This window comes from Geotrypetes seraphini, chromosome 11 (genome assembly GCF_902459505.1).
Source record: "Geotrypetes seraphini chromosome 11, aGeoSer1.1, whole genome shotgun sequence".
NCBI classification, from domain to species: Eukaryota; Metazoa; Chordata; class Amphibia; order Gymnophiona; family Dermophiidae; genus Geotrypetes; species Geotrypetes seraphini.
Window position 1 is genome coordinate 112,741,076 of NC_047094.1, and position 27,132 is coordinate 112,768,207.

The 27,132-nt window shown below is 43.8% G+C and overlaps 1 protein-coding gene across 7 annotated transcripts in view; it reads left to right on the forward strand.

Moving 5' to 3' along the window:
- Nucleotides 1-27,132, forward strand: part of ZMYND8 (zinc finger MYND-type containing 8) — a 191,582-nt gene that overhangs the window by 161,509 nt on the left and 2,941 nt on the right. For 6 of the 7 annotated variants that reach the window (XM_033963697.1, XM_033963693.1, XM_033963694.1 and 3 more), the window contains 3 exons: nt 2,715-2,954; nt 6,377-6,534; nt 20,071-20,160. In XM_033963697.1, the coding sequence (XP_033819588.1) occupies nt 2,715-2,954; nt 6,377-6,534; nt 20,071-20,160 (488 nt within the window). The remainder of the gene's footprint in view (nt 1-2,714; nt 2,955-6,376; nt 6,535-20,070; nt 20,161-27,132) is intronic. The other variant, XM_033963695.1, reaches the window with a different exon arrangement.

Genomic DNA, 27,132 nt, shown 5'->3' on the forward strand with positions numbered 1-27,132 from the left:
GTGTGTGCTATTTGCAAAGACATGCACTGCACAAGCTATTTCAGAAAGAATGCACGCTTAATGATTTTGCTCCTGCGGTGAAAAATGTCCAAACGAATGTTCCCAGAAATGACATGAAATGAAAATTTTCTGGCTACTCATTCCAGATGCATATAGGGATAATTCCATATTCTCGTGCAGTGTGTCTAGTAGTCCTGAACCATAGGGTTATGCATCTGAAACAGCAAGCTGCTTGCAGAGTGCTGTCAGTTATCTTTGACCTTCACCTCCTTCCCAGGCAGCTGCTTCTGCTCCCTCAGTTTTTTTTTCTGAAAGCAAGTTGCTCAGAATTGTTTCTGCTCTGCTGTATGGTTTTGTTATTTTCAGGTATTTTTTCTCAGTGTTCAGTTAGAGGCTTAGTGTCCAGAATTCCACTTGTTGCAGAAGTCTGCTGCTAGTAGGATCAGTCCTTGGGGACACCTAACTAGCCAGCCTGCTTTTTTTTTTAATTTTTTATTTTTGAGCTCAGGGGCCATCCCCTGTGTAGTGCAGGCTCTTTGGCTCCTTCTCAGCTTGGCCTCTCCCTCTTTACGGCATGAGGTTTTCGGGGGGTTAAGGCTCAGTCTGATATTGGTCCAATTGGCACCCCGAAGACTAAGTTCATCCTGTAAACTTGTGAGACAGAGTTCTTCTCCATTTGTCTCAGTTTCACTCCTAAGCTGAAGCAGGCAGGCACACGAACAGTGAGTAAGGCTATTATATTCTAAGGAGACAATCAGGAGGTCTCTAAAAGTGAAATTTGAAGGTTTCTGCAGCCAGTTCTAAGGTACTCCATCTCTAAACCCATTTTCCTGCATTTTGTGTGCTTCAGGAGAGTCACCACTGGCTTTTTTGGTGTGATTTTGCTGACAACAGCCACCTTGGATTTGAAATTATCTTTTTTTTTCTAAAGCCTTGATCTGCCTCAAAACCCCTCAATTTTACTTAAACTCGATAGGGATGGACCCCTCAGGCCTTCCTACCCCTGTATCATGGCAGGTTTGCACTGGATAGTTGGCTGAGGAGCAAGGCAGGGATCCAAGTGCACCCATGTTTGGATGATTAGTTTCAAGAGTGGTCCAACTCCTCCAAGACTTGGAAAGGATAGTCAACTTCAAGAAGAGATAGCTGCAGCTGACCCAGTGCCTGGACTGCCTGGAAGTCTTGTTTGACACAGCCTTGGGCTAGGTTTTTCATCCAGAGCCACATAAACTGCAGCTCAAGAAGCAGATTTTGGACCTGCTACAGAGTCCAACTCCCACAGTGTGGCATTATCTGCAGGTCCTGCGGTCAATAGTGGAAACCATAGAGGTTGTTCCATAGGCGAGAGCACAGATGAGACCTCTCCAAGACTCTCTCCTCTCACACTGATCTCCTCAGACAGACTCACATTAACAATTGCTTCCATGGTTACCAGAAGCAAAGAACAGCCTGCGGTGGTGGCTGCAGACAGCTTCCCTCTCAAGGGGTATACCTCTCTGCATTTCCTCCTGTGAGATACTGATGACCAATGCCAGCCATTATGGTTGGACGGCTCATTGCATGGGACAGGCAGTTCAGGATCATTGGTCACTGGCTCAGCAGGAGCAGCTACCTGGGAAGGAGGCAGAGTTCAAAGATGATTGACAGCATTCTGCAAGCAACTTGCGAGTTCAGATGCATAACCCTACAGTTCAGGACTACTGGACACATTTCCAAGAAAGAATATCGAGGTAAGAACCTAATCTTTCTGTCATTCTCATTTGTATGTCTCCATATACATATGTAAATGACCTTAATTAAAATGTGAACCAGCATTGTGCTGTTGACGTGACGGCACTTACTTTAGCTGTAGGTGTGTGGAGGGGTGAAATTTGGGCAGAGTAGAATGAGAGTTTCTAGTTGTGTGCATATTTTATACAATCAACTGATTTATGCATGTGTGTAAATTTAATCTAGGTATGGATATTTACACCTATGTATGAGCCTTTATAAAATTTCCACACCACCAATTTAGTGTTTTTAAAATGCATAAATTAGTCTTCACTGGCTTCCTGTTCGCTTTAGGAGGATCCAGTTTAAATTTGCATGCATAATCTTCAAGCTTCTCTATGGCATATTTGATCCTTTTGTCCACTTATGTTGGAAAACCCTTAGACTTTGTCATTTGAGAAACACACAAAGATATAAGTTAGCCTTCCCTTCCTTTAAGGGAATTAAATCTGCTGGGAAGCTCAGTCGATCTTTTGTTTTCAAGTTTATAGAGATCTGGAATGAACTCCCTGATTCCATTAGGCTTTTAGGCCAGCTGCAATTATTTTGTAAATTCCTGAAAACTTTGAAGTTCTCGCAATTTTTAAATGGTTTAACTACAGTCTCAACGAAATGATATTATATTTTTCTTATGCTTTTCTTATGTACTTTAGTTTTTAATTAGTTCTTCCTTCTCCTATGTTTTCTGCTATGTACTCTAGTCTTAATTATATGTGAACCGAGTCGAGCTCCACTGGGAGATGACCCGGTCTATAAATCAAAGATTAGATTAGATTAGATTGATAAAGTGCCCTTAGTTGTGCGTCTTCATTTTAGCGATGTTGGATGATGATAGTGCTGTGTTTGGAGTAATTTTCAGTCTGCTTTTGTTGAATAAACAGCCTGGGGCAAGGAGTAGCTTGCATCTTTTTCTGTGTAACGTTGGGTCTGTGGTGCTTCGTTAGAGTTGACGATGGCTGAGATGCGGCAGAGTCTGGAACAGGAGCGGGATCGCTTGATAGCGGAAGTGAAGAAGCAGATGGAAATGGAGAAGCAGCAAGCTGTGGATGAAACCAAGAAGAAACAGTGGTGCGCCAACTGCAAGAAGGAAGCAATTTTCTATTGCTGCTGGAATACGAGTTACTGCGATTATCCCTGTCAGCAAGCGCATTGGCCTGAGCACATGAAATCCTGCACACAGTCAGGTAAGTGAAGGAGAGGCTGAGAAACCTTAAGTAACAGACCTATTGAGACATAGGGCTTAGAGAATGACACGGTGACAAAATTCATCACCGTTCCCGTCCCCGCGGGAAACCATCTTCATGTCATTCTTTAAGGAGAGAGGGAAGAATCAGAGTATAATTGGGCACAATAACTGACCCGCAAGCTTTGCTTTGAAGAATGCTGAGATTGAGCAGCAACATTCCAGAGCTGAGATTGTGATGTCATAATGCCTCATTCCACCAGTGCCTAAGAGCCAATCACATCAGTGATGTCACAATGGCTTCATTATCCTTAGCTCACATAAGAATCAGAGTATGAATGGCCACAACCACTGACCCGCAAGCTTTGCTCTGAAGAATGTTGGTGTAGAAGGACTGAGGTTGAAATAGACACTAGAAAATGACATGGGATTATTTCCTGCGGTTATCCGCAGGGACGGGAACGGTGATGAATTTTGTCACCGTGTCATCTCTAATAGGGCTCCTTTTACGAAGATGTGCTGAGCATTTTAGCGCGGGCTTGCCGAATATCTACCACCTGCTCAAAAGGAGATGGTAGCAGCTAGCGTGCGCGCTATTCCAAGTGTTAAGGCCCTAACGCGCCTTCATAAAAGGAGCCCATAAGCTTCTGATTAAGGGCACCCTTGTCCTTGAAAGCTTATGCCTTGGTAAGGAGACCGTTTTAGGAGGTGTACACATGTAAATTGGCATACATATAGACGTAGCAGTTTTGCGAGGAACCACCAATACGTGTTTAGATCCGTATGTAGTAGATGCATAGAGGCTGTGTGGACATTTTAAAATTGGTTGCAAAATGGAAAATTAACACATGCATGCTTGAAAAGGATTTTCTCATTGGTATTTACATATGCTCTGAGGTACGCCTAGTTCGAAAGTCAGCTGCTCTCTTAGAAGGTGTGATTTGGGGAAAATTGTTCAAAAAAAAAAAAAAATCACAGCAAAAAAATTAAGGGCTCCTTTTATCAAGCCATTCTAGCGGTTTAACAAGCGTAATAGCGCGCACTAAACTGCCGGCCGCGCTAGCTGCTACTGCCTTCTCTTGAGCAGGCGGTAGTTTTTGGCCAGCGCAGGGGTTAACGCGCGATGAAAAGTCGCGCGCGTTAACCCCACTAGCGCGCCCTAAGTGTTGGAGCTTGGCTGCTTCATTGGCTTCCCTTTTGCAAAGTTCCTGACCTGTACCTGGAAGCATCAAAATCTGCTACTTTCTTGTGTACATGCCAAAGCTGGACTTTTTCTTACTTGGCTTTAGCAGTACAGAGTCGGTATTCAGTGGTGGCAGCTATAGTGTTAAAGTTTTGGTATTTAATCTATACATTTGGCACCGCTGCACTCGGTCAACCATACAGACCGTACAAGTAACGCAATCGCCATTGCTACTGCTGCCTAAACTAGACATGTAAGGGACAGTTCTATACATGGGTACTTTTTTTTAATGCTCTCCAATCTTGTGTAATTAGATCTTGTACTAGAATGGCATCTGTCCACTCGGATTCTGTCCTAGAATACCAGCCTAGCTGTCGGTGGGTCTTTCATTTGTGTACAGGGTGGATCAGTTTAAAAAAGTGATTTAAATCACCAGTCAGAAAGACTTGATTTAAATCATGCGTGTGACATTAGGAATAAAATCCCTTTAGCAAAAAGTTTAAGGCCTCCTTTTACGAAGCACGCTAATTTGTCAGCCGCGCCCGCCTCCTCTTGAGCAGGCGGTAGTTTTTCGGCTAGCGCAGGGGTTAGTGTGCGCTAAAAAGGTGCGTGCGATAAAGCCGCTAACGTGGCTTCGTAAAAGGAACCGTAAATATCACATGAATATATAGCCTCTTGCTACAGAATTAAAAACATAGAAACATGACGGCAGATAAAGACCCAATGGCCCATCCAGTCTGCCCATCCGCAGCATTCACTATCTCCTTGCCTTATTTAGATAGATTTTTCCTAAAAAAAAAAAATAAATCTAATTTAACCCTTTATTTGGCATTGTTGCTCAGAAGCAACGTGTCTCTATGTCTCGTATGGGACATCTGCATCTCCAAATACCTGTTAAGTTGGCACTGTTGCTCTCGTTCAATCAGGTGCCGTTTCACCATCTGCCAATTAAAGGGTTAAATTTTTTTCTGGTTTAAAAATAAAATCATTGATTTTTAGCCACTCCGTTTGAGTGACAGATTTGGTGTAACAGCAGGTAACGTAAGTGGCAGCTCTGACCTTGTGAATGTCCTCCTTGCATTTCCACACTGTGCCACGTGGACACCCTTTTGGGTGTCCACGTGGCACAGTGTGGAAATGTGCCCATTTGATTTTGTTGGCACTTAGGTATGTAAGTGTACCCACCAGAGTGCCAGTATTCTGCCTTATGGCTAGTGCAGTGGGCTGAGAACCTGGGGAACTGAGCTTGATTCCCACTGCATTGCTTTTGACCCTGAGCAAGCCACTTAACCCCTCCGTTGCCCCAGGTACAAAAATTTACTACCCCCTAGAAACAGAGAAAGTGCCTGTATATAATATACAGTATATCCCGCAGTCAAAAGTAAGACATTGATAAATATTTCCACTATAACTTTCAAGGTCCTTTTTCTTTTTAATTAAACTCTTTTAGGGCTTCAGACATGCCATTGGTTACCAAACATTTCTATGGTCACCGATTAAACTTTCGGCCATGGCTTCCTCACTAGCCCCACTATGCTCTTTTCTTCATGCTTTTTAATTCTTAACCTTTTAAAGTGCTTTGTGCTGTATTTTAATAACTTAATCCTTACATAAGTTAAAAACTTAGCTTAGCTTAATTGACTTCTCTTAATTCAGTCTTTTCTCATAGTATCATTGGGAAGGAACCTGTCAGTTCGACATGTTTCGCCCTCCGGCTGTTTCAAGAAAAGTCCCCTAAAAACATGAAAGAATAATTAATATATATAATATACAGCTTTGGTCATAAAGAAATGCAATATATCAAATGTGTGACCCTTTACCCTTCTATTAACATTTATGCATAGATTAATGCAGATTCCCAGTTATAGAATTGCCCTTTTGCCAATTTTAATTCTTACATGTGGATTGGGGGGGGGAAGGGGTTGGATTTCTATTAATAATATATATGAATGATAAGATATTATATTCATGTGGTATATTTTTTGTTGTATATGGAAGTGGGAGGGGGTGGAGGTTATATCTTTTTGTTGTATGATATGTTAGATTTTCAAGTGATATTGTATTCTAATTGTTTGATATTTACTGTACACTTGTGAATTATAAAATGAATAAAGAATTTAAATAGAATTGCCCTTTTGGCTGCTCAGGATAATGACTGAAATAAACATAAAACACGGTACAGACTTTGAACTTCATTCAGGGCACAAGCTGCTTGATAGAAATATTTATTTTCTTTGTAGCCACAGCAACACAGCAAGAAACGGATACAGAACTTAGCACAGAGAGTTTAAACAAGTCTTCGCAGCCAGGCTCTGGTACACAGGCACCTCCTGCTGAAACGGCAAACACCCCTAAAGAAAAAGAAATCACAGCAGATAAAGCCAAGGAGAGTGTCACAGTGAGTACGACTTGTTGCAAAAGTCTTATTTTATCATTTTTTTTTTTTTAAAGAAACCTCAAAAATAAAACAACAGCATAGCTATGAAATACTGTAACTTCCAATTTTTTAAGGAGAAGCTAACATTGCTCGTCACGTTCTTTAAAAGAGTCTAACTTAAAATGCTGACTCAGCTGTTTGCTTGTAGCGAATGTGGTACTGTTTATTGCTACAGCACTTATGAGTATCAAAATATTTAAATAGCGAGGGAAATAAGTCCACCTACATCAGGGTTATTGCTACAGAGCAGATCCAAGTTGGGTTTGCTGTCTGCTGGGGTGAATGACTCTTGCGTGTAACGGAGGCGATGCATAACTCAAATACTACCCAGAGGGCTCGTTGTTGCAAACTATTTAGGAGACAATTTTCAAGTTGTATTTGAGCAAAGATCATAAGTATTTTGAACCTTAACCAACCCCCCCATCCCCCCAAAACAAACAACGCAAAGAGCAATCAGGGTTGACAATAAGAAGTTGACAATAAGAACATAAGAACAATAAGAACATAAGAAGTTGCCTCTGCTGGGTCAGACCAGAGGTCCATCCCACCCAGCGGTCCGCTCCCGCGGTGGCCCATCAGGTCTTATCACCTGTGCAGTGGTCCCTGACTATTCCTATATCCTACCTCTACTCCTGTCTGTACCCCTCAATTCCCTTATCTTCTAGTTGCTAATACATTCACTATCATTGTTAATTCGTCATGATTGAAATCACCAAGTGTTAAATGCCTAATATTTTTCAGTGTGATGCCTTTTTCAGGAGCCGAGCCTCCTAAAATGCAAGGGCTGTGGGATTAACGGTACAGGAAAACTACAGACCCATGACGCAGACATCATACATCGAAACACTGTTGTATTGAGTCATTGTTATTTTTTCAGTAAAACTGAGCATTTGCTGAATTGGATTACCTTGCTGTTTTCATCTCTTCAATCAATGGTCACCACGTTCTCCAATTTAGGCGATGCAAACCAATAGGAGGCAGGCCTCTGTGAAGAAAACGTAGAAGGAGAACGACTGAAGAAAGATAAAACTTCAGGGTAATCCCACTTAGCAAATGCTCAGTTTTATTGAAGAAATAACAGTGACCCAATACAGCAAGTGGGCCAAGCTCATGTTCTTGCGTCAGGGGTCTGTTTTCCTGTATTGTCACTCCCACAGCCCAGCATTATAATCTCCAAACCAGGAACTTTTCTCCTGGAATATGTAGCCTATTGAGCCATTCAAAACCTTTTGACAGTGTTGAGAAACTAATCTTTATCACATTACAAAAGAATGACAAATGATGCTGTTCTTGCTAAAAAGAACGACATCAACCTAGCAGGGTCGGCATCATTTGTCATCCTTTTGTAATGTGATGAAGGTTAGTTTCTCAACACTGCCAAAAGGTTTTGAATGTCTCAATAGGCTATGTATTCCTAGAAAATGTTTTTGTTTTCAGTGGTGTGGTAGGGGTGGGGTGGACTGCCCCAGATGCTGTCTTGGTTGGGGCGCTGGCATCTCTACTCCCTCCATGCTACGCTCGTGCCCTCCTTTCTCTGCCCCCCCTACCTCTTTAAATCTTAGCCAGTGTGAGCAACTGTGCTGGCCTGGCTCCCTCTGAAATTACTTCCGGGTCACAGAGCCAGGAAGTGGTAACCGAGGGAAAGCCAATGCCGGTGTGAGCACCAGGCTGGAGAAGTTGCTCATGCTGGTGAAGATTTAAAGAGCTGTGGGGGGTAGGAAAGGATGGCGTGAGTGTGGCATGGGGGTGCAGAGGGGTAATGAAGGAGCAGGGTGGGTGAGGGGGGGGGGAGGGCACTGCCCTGGGTGCCTCCTAGCCTCGCTACACCACTGCTTGTTTTGGAGGTTTTAATACTGGTACAAAAGCAAAGGCTGTGGGAGTGACAGTACAGGAAAACTACAGACCCCGGTTGCAGGCATCCACTGAAACACAGCCTTATTGGGTTATGAGGTCTTCAATAACATTGAGCATATGCTGAGTTGGATTTCTCTGCTTTTTAGAGGTTGCCTTTGGTGGATGATTTCCACTTTGTTGGTATCATTGCACCCAATCTTTAGGAAGCTCCTGGAACAGGTATCACACCAAAACGTGTTGGCATTTAACCCTTGATGTCTTCAATCATGATGGCTTGATAGTTGACCATGTTTGTATTTTGTTAGCATTATTTAAGTTCTTTGTTTTGTACAATTTTTATGATATATTCTTTTATATGTAATATAGTTGTTGTGATTTATAATTATTTCATCTTTGTATACCTTGGGTACTTTCTAAATATGAACTTGGCACTTGATTTCAGAGTGAATCTGTGCATTCCCTTTGGCTTTGAAATTTAATGTAGGTAGGCAGCTAACTGGAAGAAGCCAGATCTACCTGACTTCTCAGCTGTTTTATATTCATCTGATGTCTAAACTGACTGCCTTGAAGAGGAATTGGTTATCTTATTTCAATAAGATCTTGGATGGCTATATAAATGGCGGGAGACTGCGCCTGTGACAAGTGCGTGAAGACTTATGGTTGACATAGTGGAAGCTGTAATGGTATTATATTTTCTGCGCATCTTCTGTCCCATCTTACCTTTTCTATTTGTCTTTTTGGCTTATGGTTGGGGGGGGAACAGGTACAAGAGAGGGAGTAAGAGTTGGGTTCTCTGTTTTGCACAAAATTCTGGTCTTTCCTTGTAAGAGTTACCGTATATACTTGAATATAAACAGATTTTTGGGCCAAAAAAATGGCCCCAAAATGGGGGTCTTGGTTTATATTCAAGCCTCCTGATGATGCTTTTTTTTCCTCCCCTCCCGATGACCAAGGCTGCTCTCTTCCACCCCCACTAGATGTCCGGCATTGCTCTCCTCCCCTGATGACTGACACCCTCTTCTGATGACCAACACTGCTATTCTTTACCCCCTTCCGATGACTGCCACTGTTCTCCCCCCCGATGACCTGCACTCTTATCCTCCTCTACCTGCTGTCCCCTTCCCCAGACCAACATTGCACTTACAGTTCTGGTGAGGAGCCGTGAGCGTATGTGCATACTCAAGATCTGCTAGCTCCCGCCCTCTCTGGGATTCTCGAAGGGAATCTGGCAAACCTTCTGAGCCCCAGAACTGTAAGTGCAATGTCGGTCTGGGGCAGAGGGGAGCGAGTAGTGCAGGATAGAAGTTCCTAACCCACTGTTCATTGCAAGAGCTGAGATGGCGCACATGGATGGAGGGAAGGGGAAGAGATGGAAAGATAGATTTGAGATGGAGGTAGAAAAATGGAAGAAAAATGACTATGAAAATCCGTGCTAAAGATAGATGCATTGCAAAAAGTAAAGGCGAGGAAAGAAACAGCAAATGCATAAGGAGGCTTTGAGAACAATTAAGAACAACATAACCAGAAAAATAAAATTGCCAGATGATAAAGGTAGGGAAAATGTTTTTATTTTCAACTTAGTATTGAAATGTCAGTTTTGAAAATTTACATCCATTTTAATATTTTGGACTATTCAGGAAGAAATACATTTCTTTCTATTTTTTTTTTTTTTTTTTTTAGTTTACTCTGTACAGAGTCTGGCAGATTAGGGTTTTGTTTGTGTACAATAGTACTTTCAATTTGTGGGTTTGTATTTGAAAAGGGTATTTTTTTTTCGTTTCCTCATGTGTAACTGAGGCCAGGTGTTCTGATGGGAATAGAAGTCCAGAAACTTTGATTGACATCTTGGCCCCAAGTTTGTCCTTCAGCTTTTTTAGATTCGAAACAGCTCCAACTGAAAAATGAGTGATTTATGACATGATCCCTGACAAACGACATTCGTATACCCAAATTTCTAATCTCGGTTTATTTTTGAGTCAACCTTTTTTTTTCCTCCTTTTTGGGGGAGAAAAGGGTTAATTACCTCTGTTTATATTCAGATTGGTATATATCAGGGGTCTCAAAGTCCCTCCTTGAGGGCCGCAATCCAGTCAGGTTTTCAGGATTTCCCCAATAACTATGCATGAGATCTATTTGCATGCACTGCTTTCAATGCATATTCATTGGGGAAATCCTGAAAACCCGACTGGATTGCGGCCTTCAAGGAGGGACTTTGAGATCCCTGGTATATATGGTATATACTGAAGAGTCACAGTGCATCCTATTTGGGTTTGTGTGTTGTAATAAAACATTCAATAAAAAGAAAGAAATTTAATGAAAATGCTTTGTCATGGATAGATTTCAAAATGAAATCTACACATTTTCTTTCCTCGACCTAAACACACCCCTAGGGCCACTTATTTATGTTCAGCTGAACATATTGGCATCATTTTTCTATTCTGAAGATCATATGTACACTTTCTTACAAGAAAATAGCTCCCTCCTTTATGAAATAGATTTTTTTTTTCTTCAAGACATAGGGCTCCTTTTACAAAGGCCGCCTCCTTTTAAGCAGGCGGTAATTTTTCGGCTAGTGGGCGCTAATCTTATGTGTGCACTAAAAACACTAGTGCACCTTAGTAAAAGGAGCCCATAATAATTTGTCAGAACCTTGTGCAGCCCATACTCTGAAGGTGGAAAATCAAACTTCTGTTGTCTCCTAAAACAGAGAAAACAAAGATAAAACCAAATGAGTCAGAACCACTGTGGGGCGAGAGACATAGAAATCAGAGGATTTCACGCTGAATAACTGGCAAATGTTCCTGCTTTGAAGATGGCATTGTATGCCTTGAGTTTCATTTTGCTAGTGATCCAGATTATGTTAAAAAAAAAAAAAAGTAATTGTTTTGTGTTTTAGGCTCAAAGAAAATTAACATAAGTTTTGGCTGCTGCCACCTTATTAAACAGACATGGTTTAATTTGGATTTATTAACCACCTTTATGAAAAGATTCACCCAAGGCAGTATGCAGTACGTTTCAGCTCCACATAAAGCTCACAATCTTGTTAATAGAAGAGCAGTAGTGAAAAGACGAAATAGAAGCATAATGAAGTAAATTGAAATGTAATACAGGTTCAAGATCCTTTATCCAAAATCCTGGGACCAGGCATATTTTGGTTTTTGGAATTTTTCAGTTTTTGGAATGGTAATATTAGGTCAGAAAAAGGCAGACTATAAAAGTGCCACCAGACCTTTTTTTAAAAAATTTCAAAATCAGGCAAATATAAACACTTCAAAAGTTCAAGTACAGAAGTCTCTCAGTTAATTGGGTCTTAGTTAACTGGGACTCTCACACACCCGGCAAAAAAATTGCTGGGGGGGGGGGGGAGAAAGTCCTCTGAAGCAGTAGTGTTCTAAGCCGCAAATCTTTCCACCAGTGTGCCAGTGGCCTTGAACCTCAAAACTCTCCTCCCTCAAGCCTCACGAACTCCCTCTCTCCCCCTCTCTCTCTTACCTGAAGCACAGCAGTCAGCAGGAGGCACAGGCTGCCCTGGCAGAACTTTTCCTCCGATACGTCACTTCCGATACATTAGGGGCAAGGCCCTGCCAGGGCTGGCTGTGAGCAGCCTGTTTTGAGGCTGCCGCCTGTTGACCGCTGCACTTAAATTGAGGAAGGGAGGGAGGGGGGGGTTCACGGCTCACATTGGGGCTTGAGGGAGGAGGGCTTTGTGGCTCTGGACCGCTGCCGTGCTGGTGCTTTGGGGTGAGGGAGGGGGGATTGAGAGTGTGTTAGTTGAGGTTTCTAACAAACATGTTCCAAACTATGGGACTAGAGCAGTACCTTCAAACATAAATGAAGTGTAAAATTTTGATTTCCCAAGCTTTTCATTCTTTGGAATTTCAGATAAAGGATCTTGTACTAGGAAAAACACTTTCAAATACTGTATATGCTTATTAAGAGCATTGCAGTTCAGGTAATAATAATAATGGCTAGAGGATGAATAGGGAAAGATATTGCTACCAGCTTAACAGTTCTTGGAAAAATTGTTTTGTGTCCTTGAGGCATTTCAGCTAATGATTCATCTATCGCAGTTTTTGTTTTCATAAACTATGGGGCAATTCTACAATGAGGCACCTTCATTTCGATGCCTGAAGGCTGCACAATAGAAGTCTGTTTTGAAAGAGGATCTTGTGCCCTTGTTCTGTTATAGAATACCAGCATAAAACTCGGTTGACTTCTTCACCTACCGTTATACCAGCCAAAGACCTGGCGTAACTGTGGGTGCCTAACTGACAGGGACATGTGTAACGTGCCATATTCTGTGAGATGCCCCCTGGATTCTTTAAAGGCTTCCCAAATTAATTAATGAGTCATTAACAGCCAATTATTGGTGTCAATTGGTATTAATTAGAAGTTGCGCATGCAACGGCCTCTGCGCAATTCTTTTTTTTTTTTCACAAATATATTTTATTGAATTTTCAGAAAAGAATTACAAACTCACAAACAGCCACGGTGTACAACAATACAGTATGAATACCAAGATCCATCACAACTTCACCATGTACCAAATATGTCACCCTCCCAACATCCCACCCTCCCATCCCCATTCCCTAACCAAAACAAAATACCCAGCACAATCCGATGCAGTTCCCAGAAATACATTAAACATTCAGTATATGACTACGTGTTCTAGGCGTCAATGTGTCACAAAAAGGTAACCAACATGTGCTAAATGACCGTCCCTGTGCAGAGTCCAATGAAGAGAAGCCGAGTCGCTCCATAGAAGCTTGGTGAATCATGAGCGTGCGCCATCGAGAGAGGGTCGGAGAATCAGCAGTTATCCAACAGAGCAAGATTGCCTTTTTCCCCAACAAGACTGCCTTGGACAGAAAACTTCGAAATCCCTTCAGTGCAGACAGAGGAATACTTTCCAATGTAAATAGCATAATCGGAGCTAGAGTAAAATTGTAAGTCCACATGAGTTGAACATGTAAGTTTAGCTAATGCCAGAACGCTGAGATCCTAGCACAGGACCAGAATTGGTGACCCAAAGTGGATGGTGAGTAGAGACACTTAAGACATTGGTCTGACGTGCACATTTTAGCACAAAATTGGTAGGAAGTAGATCTGTAGAGCCGGTGAAGAAATTTGTAATTGAGTTCAAACAAAAGTACATTGCGGGTCACCCGGACCGCCCAAAGTGACCCCCTGCGGATCATAGAAGCAGTCACCTCACAAGGAAAGTCCTGAGTCCATCGTAATGCAATAGTGTCATAAGAAGGTTCCCCCAATTGTTCCTGAAGATGACAATGGTGAAATCGCAGTGGAATCGGTACCTGGGCCGAGAGACTCAACGCTTCAGAGATGGACTCCATACAACAATCAGTGAGGGAGGCTCGCGGTAAGGAATTCACGTATGAAGATAGCTGAAGGTAGGAAAGCCAGTCAGTAGACCTCCAGCCATGGTCGCGCCGGAGCTCCTCAAACGTTTTCAAGGAACCCAAAGAATGGAACACCTGAAACAGGTATTGGTTAGATCTTGAAGTCCACACCCCTGAGGACTCCAAGTCCAGGCCCGCTCTGAATGCTCCGTTACCCCGCAAAGGTAAGTAAGGTGTCACCTAGAATGAGAGCCGAAGTTGATGACACAGTGTCCTCCATAGACGTCTCAAAGGCATGAGAAAAAGGTCCCGTGCAGATGATGTCCGCTTCGGTAATGTAAAGACATGAAGCAGATAACTAAAGTGATAAGGTGCACAAAGTAAAAGTTCAGGTTCAGGGGCGGAGAAATGTCCAGTGCCTCGAAACCAATCATTCAGATGTCTCATCTGACACGCCCAAGACAGTAACTTAAGATTGCGGAGCCCAAATCCACCTCGATCCCAAGGGCGGGCCAGATGAGACAAGGATAAACGAGCCCTCCTCCCATTCCACAAAAACCTCTGTAAACTCTTCCCAATCAGTTTATCATGACGAGCAGAAAGTAACACAGGGATCATTTGGAATACATAAAGCCATTGAGGCACCAACACCATGTTATACAATGCTATTTTACCCAGTAGAGATAGTGGATAGACCCGCCAATTCTCCAATTTTTGAACCGTTGTTAAAATCAAAGGATCTATATTTATGGAATACAATTGTGTAGGATCTGCAGAAATCAATATACCCAAATATATAATATGCCCTGTCGCCCATACTAAAGGAAAAGTACCCCGCCAGTGCGTCCGCACCTCCGGAGTCAAGGGCAATACCAAGGATTTAGATTTATTCAATTTCATACCTGAGTACATATTAAATTCATCTATTATGTCTAAGGCCCTGGGAAGAGAGGCATCCGGAGATCCTAGAGTTAATAAGATATCATCAGCATAAGCCAATACTCGTAGTTGGGAATCCCCCTCAGGCATGCCCTGCAAGACATCGTCCCGCTGGATGGTGCGCAGTAAGGGGTCTAAGTACAATAAGAAGAGCAAGGGGGAAAGCGGGCTGCCTTGACGCGTGCCACGCTCTATCTTGAATATGGGAGAACGGGTACCATTTACCAAAATACTGGCTGTAGGGTCAGTATAAAGCAGATTTAGCATATCGAGGAACCACCCATCAAAACCCATATAAGTAAGCACTTGGAACAAGTATGTCCAGTTAACCTAGTCAAATGTCTTAGCGGCATCTAGTCCCACCAATATCCCCTGTGTGCCAGAGTCCTTAGTGCGCTGTAATGCAGCAAGTAACCTGCGAACTTTGGTGACCGAGTGACGATTTTGTACGAATCCCACTTGTTCTGGCACTATCATGTTCGGCAGTAAAGTGGATAATCTATTAGCTAATATTTTATCTAAAATTTTGATGTCGACATTAATTAGAGAGATAGGCCGGTATGATTCTAGGTCTGTCTCCGGTTTGCCCGGTTTAGGTATTAAAGTAATAAAGGCCTGATTAGCCCCTAAGGGAAGGGATCCACCCTCTAGTGCCGCATTATAGTATGCCTCCAGAGGACCACAGAGGGAAGGATTAAGAAGTTTGTAGAACTCTGGGGAAAATCCATCTGGGCCAGGTGAGGTGCCCCCTTTAAGCTGTTTAATAGCTAACTGCATCTCCTTACCCTGAATGGGGCGATTCAAAAAGGTTCTATCTGGGGATGACAATCTAGGGACCCCTGCATCCATCAAATAGTCCTCCACCTCAGGTCCTCCCCGACCGTCCCTAGATGCGTAAAAGTCCCTAAAATGCTGTAAAAAGCCATCTGCAATCTCAGGGGTGGAAGTTAATTCCTTACCCGAACCCAGTAGGATCCGAGAAATGTAGCGGTTTGGGCGACGAGGTTTAGTCAAATTAGCCAACAAGCGCCCTGTTCTATTGCCATATCTGAAAAATTTATATTTACAGTAATGAAAGTAATGTTGAGTGCGTTCATGTAATAAGGTGTTCAAAGCAACCTGCGCTGCCGTCAGGGCCTCCTGAGATTTCTGTGTAGGGTGCGCAATGTGGGCACGTTTATGACGTTGGTATTCACGCTCTAACTGTAAAATGCCCCGGGAGATCCGGTGTCTATGTGCACTGACGTAAGATATGATGTCCCCCCGAAGTACGGATTTAGCCGCCTCCCAAAACAGTAATGGTCTGTCCTGATGCTGTGAGTTGAAGGTCACATAGTCATCCCATTTCTATGTGAGATATTTCTTAAAGTTCAAATTGTTAAATAGGTAAGACGGAAACCTCCAGGTCCCACCAGACCCAAAGTCTGTGTCTCTCAAGACGTCAATCCATATTGGACAGTGGTCAGATACCGAAAGGGCACCGCTGAAGTCTGTATTTTAGGTAAGAATGCGGAAGAGGTCAGGATGTAATCTTTTCGAGAAAACGTGTGGTGTGCCTGGGACTGATGTGTATAGTCACGTTCCGTGGGATGCATCACTTGCCAAGGGTCAATTAAGTCTAATGTGTCACACAAGTAAGGTATTCCCTTAGTAGGACCACAGGACTGGAAAGGCCCCGGGCCCGTTCTATCCATAGTAGGATCCAGCACCTGGTTAAGGTCACCCATCAGTATCAGGGGATTAGCAGGATCGCGCAGGCCGGCCCCCACCAGGGACTTGAAAAAGGAATGGTCATATTGGTTGGGAGCGTATATCATTAGTAAAGTAAATAATGATCCTGACATGGTGACCCTACAAAGTAATGTCCTCCCCAATGTGTCCCGGTAAAGTTGTTCCACCTTCCCCGGGAACCCCTTTCTGACTAGCAGCACCACTCCAGCTTTTTTGGTTGTAGATGATGTATAGAAAACCTGTCCCACCCAACTTCTTAAGAGCTTAGCGTGTTCAAGATCCGAAAGCCTGGTCTCCTGAAGACATGCCAGATCTGCTTTGTGATGTTGAAGACGCTGAAGGATTTTACTACGCTTCACTGGGGAAGTAATACCACCCACATTCCAAGATAGGATATGAAAAGGCTGAGGAATCATGAATATACCCGAAAATGATACCATGTCCAGTGTCTCAGAATAGGTCCCCCCGGCTCCCAGCCATACCAGAGAGAACCCCACAACAAACACACCAATATTTTCAGCAATGGAAATGTATAGGAAAAGCACCCAGGAACTGCACCAGAAAGAAACTCACAGTAGTATACAATTCTCCCCAAATCCCAAAATCTAACTCCCCCCCTCCCTTTAAACCCTATCCTAGCTATCCCCCCCCTTCCCACCCACCTCCCCCCTCTCTCCAATCCCCTACCCATCTGGTTCTTGCACTAACCCAAAACCCACCAGGCCTTAGGTTAGCAGATCACATCGCAGAGGCTATCAGAGCCCTGCCCTCTTGAAATATGCCTATCAAGATGCACAAACAGTAAGCAACATTCAATCAATTGTTATAAACTCCCATCACTGGTTTTTACATGAATAAAGTACATTGTAATCAGACAGCTCCAGGTGGAGATTCAGGGCGATTAATAAACTCTCCCGCTAGATCCGCAGAGTCAAATACATGCCACTTTCCATTGTGATAAATTTTCAAAACTGCAGGATAGAGAAACATAAAGCGTTTCTTTTGTTCCACAAGTTTAGAGCAGAGAGGATGAAAGACTTTACGCTTTTCAGTAAGCGCTGCAGAGTAATCCTGCCCTATGCGCACCGGCGAGGATTCATATTGCAAAGATTCTCTTTTAGCTAAAAAAGGCACGCAGCAGCTCCACCTTATGTCTATAATTATGAAGTTTGCCAATGACTACTCTTGGTCTTTGGTCTGTTCCTGCTCGGGGGCCCACACGGTGCACCCGCTCAAAGCGGGCCGGGCCTAAAGAGGATGGCATTGGGAGCTCGCTGGCCAGCCAGGATTCCACCATCGAGAGGAGTACAGTGTCTGATATAGTCTCCGGGAGGCCTATAAATCGCAGGTTCCCTCGACGAGACCTATTTTCTAGATCCTCAAGTTTATCTTGGCAGGAACGGAGCTGTGTTGTCAGAGTTGTCACTGTAGCGTCCATTGCTAGTGCCCCGTCCTCCACCGCTGACACTCGCGTCTCCAGGTCTGTCACGCGCTTAGCATTATCCTCCAATAAATTCTCTAACTTGGTCAGCTGAGTGGAGATCGATTCCATGCGCGGCCCCAGCGCTTGTATTATCACCCGTTGCAGTTCCGATAGCGTTTCAGGTGAAAAAATTGCCGCCGATGCGTCTGCACGCGGCACGGCCGCCATCTTGTCTTCGCCGGGCCACGCTTTTTCACGATCCTTTTTCGCCGATTTAGTTGTCATGGCGGCGGGTGAGTGAGCCAGAAACCTGTCCATGTAATGTTCACCCATTCCGCCGGTTGTGGGGAGCCGAAATAACCCGCGTCTGTGCGTTAATTGCTGTTTATAGATGTGCAGGGCTCCGGAGCTGAACAAGCACACAGCCGTTCAGCTCACAGCATCACGTGATCTCCTGTGCGCAATTCTTTAAAGAAGTGGGCTAAATCCTCTTGTGCGCAAACCAGAAGAGGGCATTCCCCAAAAGTTGCACAGTTCGTTACAGGATTGGAGGGATGCACACCCAACTTGGCTTCAGCAGGCATAAGTCCTGGCCTCTTATTTTGTCGTGGAAATTGGCTCTATGCAATTTCATGAAGGGTGATCGTACCAGAGCGTTCTTTATAAAATAGCGCTGATTTTTCCCAGCACCCACGTTTGGGCGCCATTTACTGACTCCAGCCCTAAGCATATAAGTGGGAGCCCCACCCATTCTTTGCCCATGTGCACACCCCACTTGCATTTATGGGCTACGTAAGTTAGACGCACGGTTCCCAGAATAGCACTTAGGTTCCCTTTTGGTACAAACAAGTGCTGGTAGTCCAGACATTTACGCACACAAGGGACGTATAATTACGAGTTCTAGATGATAGAACTGCTTTTCATATTTCTGATAGTATGTACTTTATTAGCAGGAGATAGTAGTCAACAATCTAATCTAATCTAATCCTTAGGTTTGTATACCGCATCATCTCCACGTTCGTAGATGACCTCTAAATTTAATAAATAGCGTATCCAAGAACTCTTAAACCTTCCACTGTACTCCTATCACCTATTCTTGATTTCCCTACATTGTGACTTTATGTAACCAAAGTCTTCATTGTTGTTTTTCGCTGACTGTCCAGCTCTTCTTGTTGTAAACCGCCTCGAACTACTATGGCTTTGGCGGTATATAAAAATAAAATTATTATTATTAAATACGTATATTCGTGGCTATTGAATTTATATAGAGTGTTCCCCCGCAAATTTGCGGTTTCACTCATTCACGGTATTCTCCGACCGCCTCTTCATGTACTAAAGTCAGGCTTCACCAATCAGGAGCTGCGTGTCAAAGCAGCTCTTGATTGGTGTAGCCCGACTTTAGTACAGGAAGAGGCGATCAGAGCATACTGTGAGTGATTTCCTGCCTCCCCAGACGAAAAACTGTATTCACATTTTTTTGATATTCGCGGGGGTTCCTGGAACGGAACCCCCGCGACTATCAGGGGAGTACTTTATTGGTCATTGATTGCCACCATCGGCATCCATTTATTCAGAAAACTTAAAAATGATACATATGATGAATGATCACTAGTACTATTTGGATAATTTTTAGGCTCCGCCCTTCCCTTTCCCATTACTACACAGATGATGCCAGGACAGTTAGATGTTTTATCACTATCCATGTAGCTTTTGGGAAATTATATATTTACCAGTTGCCTATAAACATACAACTTCCTTTGAGAATTGATCCCCTTAATTCAGATGGGAACTGACACAAAACGAATTAACAAATATTGTTATCTTGAAATGACATATCCCTAATATGGAAATATTGGATGTTCTTACACTCTGTTGGAAACAAAGTAGCAAACTCATTCCCAGCAAATTATTTACCAAATAATTGCATGTTGAAGCCTTCTTCTGTTAGAAAAATGACTTTCATCCAATTCAGAGCTATTTCCCTGTTTGAAGCGTGCAGTAACACTTTGCTTTGTACATTGATCATTTTCATACAGTGCATTTGATTTCTGCAAAAGGGCCTGTGCATTCATCAATTTTGAAATTTCTAACAAGCAGGACAACTAAGAGAACTTACTTGTAAAAATAAAATGAAATAAGCAGAACCCTTGCTGCAAATTTGGACTGAGGTTACCTGTGCTGTCTTTGCAGATAGCAACAGGTGTGACAAGCAGCCAGCCTATAAAACTGGTCCCAGTGCCGCAGACCACCACGTATATTCCAACTACTCAACCCACAATTGTAAGTACAACTATTGTCATTTGAAATCTGCCATCTAATTGTTCCTGGCATTGAACTAATTCAGTGTTTTGGGTTTTCTCACCTGTCTTTGTAGACAAAACAGAGAAACAGAAACGGAGATAAAAGACCATTTGCCTATCCAGTCTGCCATCTCCTGTCCCTTCCTTTCCTTTGAGATCTTCTGTACTTGGCAAAGCTTTCTTGAATTCACTGCGAGGTCATTCCACGAATTCACCACCCTTTCTGTGAAGAAATATTTCCTCAGTTTACTTCTGGGCCTGTTCCCTTTCACCTTCATCCTATGCCCCCCTCATTTCATAGCTTCCTTGTAATTGAAACAGACTCGCCTCCTGGGCATTTATGCCATGGAGGTATTTAAACATCTCTGTCATATTGCCGTTCTCCTGCCTTTCTTCCAAAGTACAGTGTTCCAAATTTGAGGTTCGCGGACTCATTCATTCATGGTCTGCTCCGACCACCTCTTCCTGTAGTAAAGTTGGGCTACACCAATCAGGAGCTGCGTGTCAAAGCAGCTCCTGATTGGTGTAGCCCAACTTTACTACAGGAAGAGGCTGTCGGAGCAGACCGAGAGTGATTTTCTTTACCCGCCGGTGCTCCAGCTGCCCTCTCCTGCCTCCCCTGCCTTTTGAGAGGTGAGAAACCGCATTTGTGGTTTTTCAAAACTCGTGGGGGTTTTTGGAATGGAACCCATATGAATTTCAGTGGACTACTGTATACTTATTGAGCTCTTTAAATCTGATTCATATCCTTTATGATGAAGACCACTGACCATTTTAGTAGCCATCCACTGGTCTGACTCCATCCTGTTTATATCTTGTAGAAGATACTTACTCCTGAACTATACATAATATTCTAAATGAGATCTTAATAAAGTCTTATACCAGGGGCATTATCGCCTCCTTTTCCCTACTGACCATTTCCCTCCCTAGCCATTGAAATTTCCTTCTAGTTTCGCTATCACCTTTTCTACCTGTTTGGCCACCTTAAAACCATTGCAAATGATTACACCCAAGTCCCACTCCTCTTTCATTCCCAAAGATACGTTACCCCCTATTCTGTACCATTCCCTTGGGTTTTGCAACCTAAATGCATGACCCTGCATTTTTTTTTTTTTTTTTTAAACATTAAGGGCTCCTTTTACGAAGGTGCAGTAGCGGTTTAACACGTGAAATACCACATGCTAAACTGCCGGACACGCTAGCCGCTACTGCCTCCTCTTGAGTAGGCGCTAGTTTTTCAGCTAGCACGGGGGTTAGCGCATGATTAAAAGTCGTGCGTGCTAAAGCCGCTAACACGGCTTCGTAAAAGGAGCCCTAAATCTTAGCTGCCAAATTCCGGACCATTCTTCAAGCTTTGCTAGGTCCTTCCTCATCCACACCATCTGGGTTGTCTTCCGTATTGTAGATTTTGGTATCATCTGCAAAGAGGCAAACCTTACCCGGCACCTCTCCAGCAATTTTGCTTACAAAAATGTTGAAAAGAACTGGTCCAGTAACTGAACCTTGCGGCACACCATTAGTAACATCCCTTTTCTCTTAGTGATTCCCATTTCCTTCTGTCGCCTTCTACTCAACCAGTTTCTAACCAAGGCAGTCATTTATGACTATGAATTCAATTGTACCAAGTTTCATTAACATATAAGACGATCCATCCAGTCTGTCCAACAAGATAAAATCATAGTGTACTTGATTTGTCCTTGCCATTTTCAGAGCAAAGACCATAGAAGTCGGCTCAGCATTGGCCTATCTCTTCAGCCACGATCAGGGCACAGACCATAGAAGCCCACCTGGCACCGGCTTCACTTCTCAGTTATTATTCTGGCTTTGGCCACAGTTTTGTCAAAGAACGCACACTGGTTACCCATTCTACATCGGATCACTTAAAAAAAGTGCTCTTTTAACTTTCAAAACTCTACAGACTAATGTTCCCGCATTCATAGACAGACTTCTAATTCCATATGATCCCCCCAGAACCCTAAGATCCGCCTCACAACACACTCTTAATGTTCCGTCATTAAAAATTATTGGCACCCGTCGGGCCACTATCTTTTCAGTCACTGCTCCTTCAATTTGGACTCTCTTCCTCTATACATCAAAATAGAACAAAATATGGATAGATTCAAGAGTAGTTTAAAATGCTTTTTTTTTTAAAGATGCCTACGACTGATTTATCCTTTTTAAATTAACTTTATCTTTATTTTATTTTCAGTTTTTTTTTTCTTGCATTCCCTACCTTGTCATACCCTACTGTTTCTATCCGTTTATCTTTTCTCATAAATAGTACCGTATTTTCGCGGATATAACGCGCGCGTTATACGCGATTTTACCTCCCGCGCATACCCCTCGCGCGTTATATGCCTGAGCGCGGTATAGAAAAGTTTTTAAACATAGTTCCCACCCCGCCCGACGCCCGATTCACCCCCCCCAGCAGGACCGCTCGCACCCCCACCCCGAATGACCGCTCGCACGCGCTCCCACCCGCACCCGCATCCACGATCGGAGCAAGAGGGAGCCCAAGCCCTCTTGCCCGGCCGACTCCCCGACGTCCGAGACATCCCCCCCCCCCCCGAAGGACCGCCGACTTCCCGACAATATCGGGCCAGGAGGGAGCCCAAACCCTCCTGGCCACGGCGACCCCCTACCCCCACCCCGCACTACATTACGGGCAGGAGGGATCCTAGGCCCTCCTGCCCTCGACGCAAACCCCCCTCCTCCAACGACCGGCCCACCCCCAAGAATCTCCGACCGCCCCCCCAGCCGACCCGCGACCCCCCTGGCCGACCCCCACGACCCCCCTACCCCCCTTCCCCGTACCTTTGGAAGTTGGCCGGACAGACGGGAGCCAAACCCGCCTGTCCGGCAGGCAGCCAACGAAGGAATGAGGCCGGATTGGCCCATCCGTCCTAAAGCTCCGCCTACTGGTGGGGCCTAAGGCGCGTGGGCCAATCAGAATAGGCCCTGGAGCCTTAGGTCCCACCTGGGGGCGCGGCCTGAGACACATGGTCGGGTTTGGCCCATGTGCCTCAGGCCGCGCCCCCAGGTGGGACCTAAGGCTCCAGGGCCTATTCTGATTGGCCCACGCGCCTTAGGCCCCACCAGTAGGCGGAGCTTTAGGACGGATGGGCCAATCCGGCCTCATTCCTTCGTTGGCTGCCTGCCGGACAGGCGGTTTGGCTCCCGTCTGTCCGGCCAACTTCCAAAGGTACGGGGAAGGGGGGTGGGGGGGTCGTGGGGGTCGGCCAGGGGGGTCGCGGTCGGCTGGGGGACGGGCGGAGGTTCTTGGGGGGGGGGCGGTCGGTGGGGGGGGAGGGGGGTTTGCGTCGAGGGCAGGAGGGCCTGGGATCCTCCTGCCCGTAATGTAGTGCGGGGTGGGGTTAGGGGGTCGCCGTGGCCAGGAGGGTTTGGGCTCCCTCCTGGCCCGATATTGTTGGGGAGTCGGCGGTCCTTCGGGGTGAGGGTGCGAGTGGTCCTGCCGGGGTGGGGATGTATCGGACGTCGGGGGGGGCATCAGGCTTTCAGGATGGGGACAGACCTTCAAGGGGGACAGGACTTCAAGGGGGGACAGTGCACGGAAGTCAGGGGGGGGTGAACGGAGAGTCGGGACAGCGCACGGAAAGTCAGGGCGGGCGAAAGGAGCGTCGGGCATCATGCGCGTTATATGCCTGAGCGCGGTATAGAAAAGTTTTGGTACATATCATCGTGATTTCTGCGCGCTATACCCCTGTGCGCGTTTTACACAGGTGCGCGTTATATCCGCGAAAATACGGTAGTTCTTCCCTTTTTTCCCTTTTGTTTCCTTGTCCTCTTCCCCTCCAAATTTGTCTGCCATGTATGGTTATGTATATTGTTTGCAGTTTGTTCCCTAATGAATATTTTAAACAATTTTATTGTACAACGCTTTGAATTTTATATTAAGCATTTAATCTAATTTTAATAAACTATGAAACCTTGTGATCGTCAAACACCATCGCCCCAAAGTCCCTCGCCTGAGCTGTGCTTATCAATCTCTGTCTTCCTATCTCCTACATTTCCTTTGGGCATCACTCTGCACTTCTTTGCTTTAAATTTAACTGCCAGACCTTTGACCATTCTTTTTCTCTTGGACTAACAATGTAGTTTTATGATTAGCTTTCAAAGGTAACCCCTTCTTCCTCAGATCAGAAATAAGCAATTGGTGGCAAAATCTATCTATATATAAGGGGAACGTGAAAGCATTTCAGTGGTAGTTGGAGATAGAGAGGTGTCAAAACAGTTTGAGTTTCTTTGCAAAGATCTCTCTGTCTCCAACTACCACTGAAATGCTTTCACGTTTCCCTTATATATATATTGATTTTGCCACCAATTGCTTATTTCTGATTTGAGGAAGAAAGGGTTACCTTCGAAAGCTAATCATAAAACTACATTGTTAGTCTAATAAAAAATTTCTACATATTACCTTGAAGAGTGACTAACACGCCACCACACCTTACATTCTAATTTTTGGAGATCTCTTTTCATGATTTCTACTCCCTTTGGGGTATCCACTCTACTGCCTATTTTGTCTAATTTGCAAAAAGGCAAACTTTTTCTTCTAACTCTTCGGCATTGTCTCTCACAAATATATGAAACATAATTGGCCACAGTATTGATCCCTGAGGCACTCCACTACTCACCTTCTTTTCCTCTGAGCAAATTCCATTTACTACCACCTTTTGTCACCCATTGGGCAGCCAGGTACTGATCCAGTTCACCACTTTAGGTTCTTTCAGTTCTCTCAGCTTATTCAAGAGTCTTATCAAAAGCTTTGCTAAAGTCTAAGTCGATTACATTTAGCACAAATCTTTTATCCAATTCTTTGGTCACTTAGTAAAGGAAATCAGTCAGATTTGTTTAGCAGGATTTTCCTTTGGCAAAGCCATGTTGCCTCGGATCCTGCAACCCTTCAGATTCTAGAAAATTAATTATCTTTTCCTACAGCAGTGACTCTCTTATTTCTCCTATCACCGATGTGAGGCCTACTGGCCTGCAGTTCCCACTGCTTTCCTGTGTCTGCTTTTGTGAAGAGGGACCACATCCGCTCATCTCCAAGCCTGCGGAACCTCTCTTGTCTCTAAAGATCTATTAAATAAATCCTTCATTTGTGCAGCACAAACAGACTTGTTTTGCTGTGCAATATTTCATCTTCAGTCAAAGCGTTCATAGTTGGATGAATCAATAAGGGGGACCAGAAGTTCAGTGCCTGATATTATGTGAGTGATCAAAGGAACTATGGCAAATCTAATGCAAAATCACTCTTGTGTATTCAGTAATATTTATTAGATATCTTTATCAACTTATAATGAAACCAGTGCTCAGAGACATGGAGGCAAAAACGAGGGGCGAACTCCAAGACTATCTATCGCCTCACCACCCAATCATCGCATTTTTAATACATTTCAGTTGATATTCAAAAATCTTCATTCAGCTGTGTACCCATAGGTTGTCCTTTTTTTTATATAGAAATGGTTCAAAAATGATTCAAAAGGCAGACTTATCTGAAATCACAGGTTTCGACGTGGCCCGTTTCGATCCTGCGTCAGGGAACAAAATCTTAATTCAAAACATTATTTCAACAGGTGGAAATGTCTCTGAAATACAAGAAAATATTTTCAAAATGCTAATTATTTAAAAACTAAGTTATAAATTTTAAATCCCAGATAAGTCTGCTTTTTGAATCATTTTTTGAACCATTTCTATATAAAATAGTGATAACTGTGGGTACAACAGCTGAGTGAAGTATTTTTGAATATCAACTGAAATGTATTAAAAATGCGATGATTGGGTGGTCTTGGGTTCGCCCCTCGTTTTTGCCTCCATGCCTCGAGCACTGGTTTCATTATAAGTTGATATGATATTCTAATAAATATTATTGGATACACTGGAGTGATTTTGCATTAGATTTGCCAAAGCTTTTGGTACACTGTTCTGTAAAAATATGGTCCAAACGGTGGGTCTGCTGCAGTACCGGCTCTGAACTTGTTTTGGAGGAGATGGGAACTGGTAGGCCTTGAGCATACCTGGATTCTCAAAGCTTTGCACTTGCTGTGATGCATTTTCCATAGATGCCAAAAACATCTGGGAGGGAGTGTGGGAAAGAAGGAGAGGGATACTGGTCACCACTGTGGGTTTTTTTTTTTTTGTTTTTTTTTTTTTGGGGGGGGGAGGACAGGGGAAGACACTGGAGACAAATGCCAATGCCATCACCTAAATTATGTTGCCCTTGGTGGCTGTCTAGTGAACGGGCCAGCTCTGGTTTGCTGACGTGTATTCATATAAAGTTAGAACAGCCTCAGTTATTGTGTATGCTTGTGTACTGCACAAGATTTCATTAGAATGTACATTAAAACCAATAAACCATTATCCTAAGAGTAATTCAGAATAAAATCTATGGTTTTCGGCTCTGATATTATTGTTAGGTTAACAGGAAGGGGGGGGGGTGTCAGGAGTACCTTCTTATGCAATTTTGCTGCTTTGCTTTCCATCACAATATAGCTCTATGCCTATGTTGTATGAGTAAGTGAGTGAAGAGAAGAATAGTTATAAAAGGGGTGTTAGGTCCTGAGGGAAGGGAAGTAGGAGAGAGGGTAGGGAAGGAGGAGAGAGGGTAGGGAAGGAGAAGAGAGGGTAGGGGTAAAGGACCATTATGAGACAAGAGTGGAAGAACTGAGGAACATGTATCAAGTAATTAACAGTTACATTACAGATTATCACTCTTAGCTGATGATGGGATGGAGGAAGGAGGACTAGGGCAGGATATGACCTAAGCATATCTGGTGAAAGAACAACTGTACATCTGATGCTGTGAGTTCTGGGTTATGCAATAAAATTAAAAAGCTACATAAAATCTGTATCTGTTCTTTCTGGGAATGGAATGATTTTAGAGAATCTTTAGGAGAATGATTTGGCCAATGGTTGAAAAGCAGCTTTTTAAAGT